At 33.9% G+C, this 9,913-nt stretch overlaps 1 protein-coding gene across 1 annotated transcript; it reads right to left on the bottom strand.

Moving 5' to 3' along the window:
• Nucleotides 1–4,610: 4,610 nt before the first annotated feature.
• LOC144564036 (protein NSP-INTERACTING KINASE 3-like) lies at nt 4,611–9,536 on the bottom strand. Its single transcript, XM_078313529.1, has 11 exons — nt 8,805–9,536; nt 8,498–8,630; nt 8,332–8,403; nt 8,105–8,248; nt 7,928–7,999; nt 7,681–7,740; nt 7,332–7,429; nt 7,055–7,204; nt 6,146–6,487; nt 5,300–5,691; nt 4,611–5,185 (listed from the first exon to the last, which is right to left on the bottom strand). Exons 1-11 carry the CDS (start codon nt 8,908–8,910, stop codon nt 4,856–4,858), a joined length of 1,899 nt encoding a protein of 632 aa, XP_078169655.1. The 5' UTR covers nt 8,911–9,536; the 3' UTR covers nt 4,611–4,855.
• Between the last annotated feature and the right edge of the window lie 377 nt (nt 9,537–9,913).

Below are 9,913 nucleotides of genomic sequence, written 5' to 3' on the forward strand. Positions count from 1 at the left end.
TGGATTCATGGAGTGGTTAAAATTAGTGGATATTTAAATTCACTTGCACGAAACTCAATGCAAAATTGAACGGCTTAGAATAAATATTGGATGGATTTTGATTCTATGTCCATTGGAAACGTCCAACTCTCAAAGTATAAATAAACATACGGATGAAAGAATAAACCAATGCTAATTGTGTGAGAAGTAATTTTTTCTATTATTTAATATAATTTAATACAATTTTTTTTAATTATAAATTTATTGAAGAAAAATATTAGATTTTTGCTTGATTTAATAAACCTCTAAAAATTTATCATAATTTCATATAGTAGTGGTGACTTGTGATTGATAGTTTGACACTGATGAGTGATGAGAGATCTCAGGGTATTTTGAGTTCACACTTCACCATTAAACGGTTCACAAGTCACTGCTGACGGGATAGATCTATTTTGCAATTTACACAACTGTGGTAAGGATTAACTGTCATATCAATCAAATTCCTACATTTTTTTATTTTTATCAATAATTTAAAATTGTTCGTTTTGCATCAAAAATTTAAATTAATTAATTTGTTTTGGTCATTCAATTTGGATTAATTTTCAATTGATAATAAGAAATAGACAAATCATGGTTAAATGAAAATTATATTGAATGTCTGCCGAAATGGAAGGAATGGGTACTATAATTTTAGCTTTTTTGTTATCTCGAAAGCGAAGGTGCTATGGAAAATTTAGTTTTCAATAATACTTCAGTGATGAATTAAACTAACTGTAATTGATATCATTGTAATTAAATGGGAAGAAGAGAAATGAGAATTTTTTTAATTTTAATGGAATAAATAATTTGAAGTTTTATTAAAAAAACTTCTAGAACTTTTGAGTGGACATCAGGAAAAAATCTACAGAAAAAATCTACAAAAAATCCGGATACAGATATTGACAGAGTAGTTGTTCATTCTGCAGCGCACAAGTCATGTGCAACACTGTTCTGGCTCTATTGTTCATGCGGTGCATGAAGTAAACAATATTCTGTCAATATCATTACCCAAAAGTCCGTTTATCAGGGGACGCTATCCAAATACGCTTAGTTTATTTCAGTAATGCGTAGTTACCACTAATTAATTACATACCCCCACAAGGCCACAAACAGTATAAAAAGTATAGACAGAGAGGAATGTTTATTTTTATAAACATGTTAACTTTTATTTAGTTAAACCGCTGTGTTGTTGTACCTACATCTCAGGTCATTCCACATGCTATGTCGTGGTCTGATAGACAATTTGGCATTAAAAAACAAAACACATACCTTGTTATTATTAATAATATAATATTATTAGATGTTCAAATAAAACACATCTATTCTAATTAGGTACCAGAATGACACAAAAAATAACAGTCTTACTCGAATATTATTAGATGTTCAAGTAAAATACATTCTCTTTAGTCAGAGAGAAATTATAAAATTGAGATTAAGAAGTTCAAAATTTTAATGTTGTATAATTTCATTTATAAAGAGGGTTAAACCTACATATAAAATTTTCAAAATTTTAATGGACACAATACAATAAAATTTTAATTGATAGGGAGATCACTTGGTCCTTTGTTTTCTCACTACCATCCGTCCCTGAATTAGAATATTATTTCTCTATTATCAAAGTTAACAAGGATGATTTATTTACTGTTTCATAAATCTAAATCAATGTACAATTTTAAATCACTTTCGAAAATGTTTGTAATAGTAAAGTGAGTTGAGTTAATGAGATGAAAGTTGTATTGGAACGCGATGTTTATAGTAGATTATCAATGACATATCAGGAGCACAGCAAGATGATTTTTTTTTGGATAAAATATATAAATTAATAATTATTTTTTGTAACAAAAAACATTTATATAGTTATTTTTATTATAAGTATTATTATAGAGCATAGTTTTGTAATATTCTGGCCCCCTTGCCAATGTGGAAATAAATGAAAAGCAAATATGGTTTGCAAATAGGATGTGTGCATTTATTAAGCAGAGTATAAATATATGAAATAATGTTATAATTTATTTTTTTCAAACTTTGTTTACATCTGATTCTAACTTTGAGAAAGGAGAATACATTTTAGTACCTATTATAATCTATCTAAATATAAAAAATAAATAAAAATGCTTCGTTGGATCAATCATTGGGCACTAACGCGTTTTAGAAACTAATGCATCAAATAAGAGATATAAGATCAAAGGTTTAAATAGTATTTATCGCGTCATAGCGGACTGACTAAAAAAAGCGCCATAGCTTTTATTGTCCGAAAACGCTATAGCGTGTTATTTAGAACCTTGTATAAAAAAAGAGATGTTTCATGTGGGAAATTTTAAAGAAATTTTTGCGTTGTTGTTCATCCCGGACCTGTTGGTCTAGAGAGAAACAAAAAAAGGAAAATAATTGGAATAGAGTTTTTATTCCGGCACAATAAAGATAAAATTGAGTGAAATTAGAGAAATTAGAAAAATAGAATTGAGTTTGAATTTTTACTTTTACAAGTTGGTCATTCTCTATTCCAGCATGAGAATGGAATAGCGAAGTTAACTGCTAATCCAACAAATTAATAGAATAGAGGAATAATGAGCTAATTTAAGAGTTCAGAACAACTATTTTTCACCTAAACACGAAATAGCGATTAACTTTTTGCTATTCTGAAACTAATCCAATTTTTTTGTTATTCTGAAGCCATTTAAACGCACTAGATAAAAGTTGCCCATTCATCAATACTATTTAAATAGATAGAAGTTGTCCATTCATCGCTAACATCAGCACCCTAATAGAGAAATTAATCTTTTTCAATAGATAAAAGTTGCCCATTCATCAATACTTTCTAATCTTCTCTGCTATTCTATTCTACATTTTCATCTTCAACCATAAACAACTAAACAAGTAAACAACTAAGAATAATACAAAATAGAAACATATTTCAAATTCGACCTTTTTTATGTTCTTTCATTGTTTTTCCTGTTCTTTGACTGTTCTCCCTATGTGATGATTATTATTTACTGTTGAACCTGTGTGATGATTAGTATTTACTGTTGAGTAGGAATAGTAGGGTATGTCGGACAGTCAGATATTGATTCAGTCAATCCGTTTTAAACTATAACGGATTGGATTCGATTGGAAAACGGGGCCCAAGCCCAACTATTACCCAACTTTTATAGGAATCAAATCTGCTGAAATCCTTTTTGGATTTCAGGGACCCTGAAATACTAAACTCAGCCGTCTAAATTTTGTATACACGAATCTCAAAGCAGAAAGTTTTTATGCACGAATCTCAAAATATATATTGAAACATATAGACCGTTGAAATGATAAATTCAGGTTCCTGGAATCCTAGGGGATTTCAGCAGATTTGTTTCCACTTTTATAAGGCGTGGATAGTAGCAATCAGGCTTCTAAATAGCTAGCTATAGCGGCGCTATAGCTACGCTATAGCTTTTCCGGACCATAAACGCTAAGCTATGAGATAAAATTGCGCTAACTCAGCTACGACCGCTATAGCTATAATAGCTGACCGCTATTACCGCTATATGAGACCCGCTATAGCTACCGCTATGCTACATGATTTTTTTTTTGCAATTTATATGGACTTCTGTACTTCTATTCTTATTTCTAATGCTACATGGTCTTCTACGATAAGTATACTAAACCAAACTATATGCTTCTATTTTTATTTGTGATTTATTCTATCATTCTATATCGAGAAATATTCAAATACTAATTATTCATTTTGATTACTCTTTTAATAGTATTCATTTGTAAAATTATTATCGTTCATTTCAATTGAAAGCTGATTTTGATTATTATTATAATTATAAAATGTTTAAATATGTATATTGACTTCATTTACCTTATAAAATTAATTGCTCTTTGTCTATTATAATATGTAATACTATGAAGTATAAACTATTAAATAATGTTACTTTTTAGATTTTTTTTCATTATTATTTGCGTAATTGATAAAAAGTATAGACTTAGATTAGTTGTCATTTAGTTGTTACATCAATTCTCTAATATTGATTATGTTGATAATTAGTAGAAATATAGAATATAAAGTTTGAAAAGGAAAAATCGCTATTTGTGATAGCTTCCGCTATAGCTACGCTATTCGCAATAGCTTTTTTTTTTTATCTCCCCGCTATGCCGCTATAATCGCTATTTAGAACCTTGGTAGCAATACAGACCCATGCCCTGCCGTGTGTCATGTGTGCTCCCATGACCCATCATTAAAGTGACAGTACATATGCATACAGTTTACCAGCATCTTGGTCAGACCATGCTTTTCTCCATCTCATTTGCAGATCCGAATGATGTGTCAATTAATTAGAGTCCGGATCATATGGGGCAACTCAAAGTTTGAGTTTGGATCCAAACCATCTGATCAGAATCCAGGTCAATCAGGCCAAGCTGAAATGCCCCAGGGCATCTTTAATATTCGTGCGAAAACAGATCGAACAGTCCTGACCTATTTAAACTCAAAATTTGAGTTACCTTAGGCGATATGAATTGATTATTTGCCTAGTAAATTGTTTTGTTTTTCTTTTTTCTTCCCTCCATTCTCTGCTCTGGATCAAAACACCAGCTAACATGGTCAAAACTTAAATAAACAAACTCATCAAGAAACACTTACAAAACATCTGAAGGACTGAAGCCAGAGCACACCAATACACACGAATACGCTACAAAATTTAATACTCTTTCATTTTCAATTTTTTTTTTTTTGCTTTTTTCCTTATATGGCATATAAGCTACTAAATAGAGCTAATTACTCATTACTCATGTTTCTATACAAATGAATAAAGCAACCCTATTAGCGGTGCTGATGCGCCAAGTCCAGATACTGATGTCATCTCGGACCGGAGAGCTCCATGGCTTCCAAAACAAGAGAAGAGTCGTCAGCCGGGAAATCTAGTTGCAAGTATTTAGAAGGTATAAACTCCTGAGACTTGCATTTTGAATTTGCATTTGCATTCTGCGATGCCTCCCATTTCTCGGCAAGACCATCCCCTTCAAGCATCCGCACCACCTCTGACATCTTGGGCCGCTGAGCTGGCAGGAACTGGGTGCATAGAAGAGCAACCTGAACCATTTCTTCTAGCTCTATGCGGTCGTAGTTTGTCTTTAGATCTCTGTCAACCAGGGCTTCTAATTTGCTCTCTTGATGCAGCCTCTTTACCTGAAAAACCACAAATAACACCACCAATTGAGTTTATTTTGGCATTTCAGCTCAAGATAACATATAAAAGAGAAGAATAATTGGGCAAGAGTGAGGCTATGGTATATTACTCACACAATCAAGCATAGCTCCTTTTTGATTCGCTAGACGTCCAAAATCCAAGGCCTTTTGACCCGTAATCAACTCCAGCAGCAAAATCCCAAATCCAAAAACATCTGTCTTTTCTGACGATTGCCCGGTTGAAAGGTACTCAGGTGCAATATGCCCCACAGTACCCCGCACGGCTGTGGTCACATGGGATTCCCTGTGGTCAAGCAGCTTTGCCAGGCCAAAGTCACCCACCACAGCCTCGAAATCAGCATCCAAAAGCACGTTGGCAGCTTTCACATCCCGGTGGATAATCTTGGGGTCACATTGCTCATGGAGGTATAGCAGCCCTCTTGCTGTGCCCAATGCTATTCGCCTCCGCTTTGACCAATCTAAGGCAGGTCTTCCATTTACATGTCCTGTGCAAGTACAGAAGAAATCAATACTACAAAATACTGAAAATGATATCAAGCTAGCAAATGTAGATGAAAATGTTTACGATTTGTCTATAAATGTGAGATTACACATTAATAAGTGAGGCTATGGTACTATCCATAGCGTGGATTGATCCGTACTATGGATTAATATATTCGTTTTCAAAGTACAAATAATCGATCTAAAACGTGCATATGATCTCTATATGAAAATGTACTTGTTAACTATATTTTACATTTTTTTGGAATGTTTTTAATATTTTTTTAGATAGGTAGAAAATCACTACTTTTGAATGGTCTAGAATTTTAGATCAAATGATTTTCTACCTATCTAAAAAAATAGTTAAATAATGTACTTGCAGACTAAAATAGTAAAGACCAATCCACGCTATGCATAGTAACATAGCTTCACTCAAATGTGAGATTATGCATTAATTACCTCTGAGCTGAGAAGCTACACTCCCATTAGGCATGTAAGGATAAACAAGAAGGCGTTCATTGTCGGCGGAACAAAAGCCGACAAGCCTCAGCAAATTACGATGCACAGCAAGGCTGATCATCTCTACTTCCGTTTGAAACTGCAGTTCGCCCCCCGCCGCATTGTAATCCTTCAGCCGCTTCACAGCCACGATAGAACCATCACGCAAGCATCCTCTGTACACAATACCGTAACCACCTTCCCCTAATATGTTCTTTGAGTTGAAGTTGTTGGTTGCAGTGCGAAGCTCCTTGAGGGAGTACCTCTTTAGGTGTCCCAAGCACACCTCCGGGTCATGTTGATCTGATTTTACAACAACAACCAAGCCTTTAGTCCCAAACAAATTTTTGGTACATTAAGCATATCTTTTTGGTACAACAAATTTGTTGGAGTTGCTGTGCAGAGGAATTAAATCCAGGGGGAATTTCAACTTCGAAATTACATATTTCCCCTTCTAAAATTCATTAAATATCATATTTACCCTTCTAAATTTCAAAAACTCGGAAATTTATCCATTTTATTGCCTTTACTATTAAAACTCATTTTTATATTTATAAAGTACCCATGTTACAGAAATTAAAAATATGTAGCATGTATAAGAAAAATGTTGGTCTGTTAAATTTAAGACTGGTATTTTCTTAAACATGTTACATGCTTTTTATTTTCTTAATAACGGGTAAAATGGGCACTTTTAAATTTAAAATAAGTTTTAATAGAAAAGACAATAAAATGGGTGATTTGTGAGTTATTGAAATTTAGAAGGGTAAATATGATATTATGAATTTTAGAGGGGGAAATACGTAATTTCGAAGTTTTTAAGGGGTATACATGAAATTCACCATAAATCAAATAAAAGAACCGTTCTCTTACCGTTGACATCAAAGAAAACTTGTTGGTTGTGTTTATGTCGTCTCCATAGAACCAGACCAACACCAATGAAGAGTATTGCAACAGAACCGGCAGCAGTACCAAATGCAATTGCTATGTGGCGGTTTCTTATTCCTCCGGGCTGTGGCGGCACTGAGAAACAATACAAAATCTTCTTCATTAAATGAATCACAAGATATTAGTTGACTAATGCAATGTAGTATACATACATGACGTGTATTTCAAGATATTAGTTGACTAATGCAATGTAGTAACGTACAATTCAGATCATCAGGTGGGTAGGAAAGCGGATCCATAGATACTCCAGAGCAATTACTTCCAGATTTGAACCCACATATTAGAGGATTTCCATCAATGCTGTAAATTCATCGTATAAACAAATCAGTTACATATCCAATTACTTTATAAGTAAATAACCTTCGGTACTTATTAACTTTGGTAAATTGAAGGGAAAATAACAAAGAACACAATTTTGACCTGTTGCCCGAAAATAATAGGGTTTGTGATGGCTACCCAAATTTTCACTTTAGTACTAGTGTCCTTTTTAGGAAAGGAAAAGATTGTCAAATAAGCCCTTGAGAAATAAGGTTTATATAAAAAAGACTTACTTGAAAGTTCTTGTCGATATCTTTGGTATAGGCCCACTTAAGTTGTTATACGAAAGATCCCTATAAGACAGGATCCCAATTTTATTAGCAACCAACTCAATAAAGAATCAAATAATCATACAAACAGCAACCATTAATATCTGATATTGCATGGCCTTATAGAAAAGTATTGGCGCGGAGATACTTTAAAAGTAGCTCGATTTGAAAGATATTACAAAATAACAAATAAAAAGGTAAGGGAGCATACAAGAGAGTTAGACCGTCAAGATTGGATAATGAATCAGGCAACGGTCCTGATAAGCTGTTATTATTCAACCGCCTTCGAAAAAGAGTAAAGAGATAGGCATTAGACATGGACATTAATTTGCATGAAAATTAAATAAAAAGAATTTGTAAACCAAAAGGAAAAGAGTAGAAATGCTACAAATAATTGAGATTGGTAAGATCTGACAACGAGGCGGGAATAGATCCAGTAAACTGATTATCAGAGAGGTCTAGTGTTTGAAGCCTCTCCAGTCTACCTATATCAGTCGGTATACTGCCTCCTATCGCATTATTCTGCAGTAACCTGTGATTCCAAATAGACAAAATAAAAACTGCTGTCGCATACATTTAAAAAAAAAGAGAGAGAGACAGTTTACATGAACATACACAGATCGGAGTCGGGTAAGATTGCCGATGCCGGGGGAGAGTACACCCGACAAACCTTGACTAGGCAATCCCCTGTCAAATCAAAACAACATTCTACTTAATTAACACTTTATACATATCAACATCGATAATTTTGCAAGAAAAAAAATTAAAAATGGATACTGACAGGGCAGAGACGAAGCCATCAGAATCACATGTGACCATGCGCCAGCTGCAGGGATCAACCGAGTTGATATCCCAATTCGCGAGCACGTTATACTGGTCTACCAGTTCAGTCTTTATTGCTACCAGCGCCACCACTGCCACCCCACCCACAATATATCCATACATACCGGTAAGGCAGTTAGTTTCTTATTTCAATTTAATTTATACTATATATTCAAGGTGACATATAATTGATCTACATATGTCAGCTCAAAAAGAACAAAAAATAAAATTAATCAGAAATAGAAGTGATAGTAAAGAGTAGAGACCTTCATAGTTGATACCAGATGGGGAGAGAGAAGCACAGGAGGCATCCCAGCATGCCCAAATTAGCAAACCCACAACCCAACAAAACAAAACCTTTTCCCCTTTCATGCTCTGTTTCTCCTTTTTCTCCTCCTCCTCCTAAATTAAGAGCTTAATTTGAAATTAAAATGTGCCTTACTCTTCTTCATAGCCAACCTTTCGTCACCTATCTCTCACCCAAATTTCACAATGCACCCACTACAAACCAAATCTTACAAAAAATCAGGACCATGCCTTGTTGATAAATTCCACCAACCAACAAACGGTGTGGTGGGTTGCCTCCAAAATCTGGGAGAAGTCAAATCCTCCAACCAAAATCTCTCCCTCTTTCTCTCTTCCCCGAAAAAAAGCCCAATTTCAACTCAAAAGGAAGAGATCTTGGTGAGAAAAATACACGGCGAAGCTTCAAATTTCAAAACCCCAGAAGAGAAAGATTCAAAGAAGAGAGCTTTAATTATTTTCTTTTCTCAGTCTCACCACTCGTAGAGTAGATAAAGAAACAAGTGGCGATAACAATTTGAGTCGATAGATATGATATGTATTGATTTGTTTGTTTTGTTGGTGAAGATTTAATCAATATGGCTGAGCGAATGAATAAAAAGTGATGGATGTTACATTGTTGTTGCTGTTGTTTTGCTGCTTGTTTTGTTCTTTTTGGGTACTGGGCCAGAGAGCATGAGAGACTACTGTATACTAATTTGGTATTATGTGGGGATTAAGTATTGTTAATAAAAGTACCATATTAATTAACTACTTTGTCTCATTCTTTAATCTATCCCTCAGACCCTCACCGCTTAGCCGGACTCCTAAATTCTCACACCAATAAAAATTTTATCTATTATTTTTTTGGGAAAATTTTTATCTATTATTATTTGCTGGATGTGTTGTTTTAGTAGGTTACGAAGAGGAGGTTTTTTTTTTTTTTTTTATCATATATTGTGTACACCAAAATTCCATACATGTTTAAATTCTCACGCCTATAAAGTTTCCATCCATATTTCGGTACGTACATATGTGTTGATTAATAGATACATAAAAATTTGGGTTTTACGCCCATCAGATTGAGTCCGTC

Source organism: Carex rostrata, chromosome 13 (assembly GCF_964058835.1).
Source record: "Carex rostrata chromosome 13, lpCarRost1.2, whole genome shotgun sequence".
NCBI lineage: Eukaryota > Viridiplantae > Streptophyta > Magnoliopsida > Poales > Cyperaceae > Carex > Carex rostrata.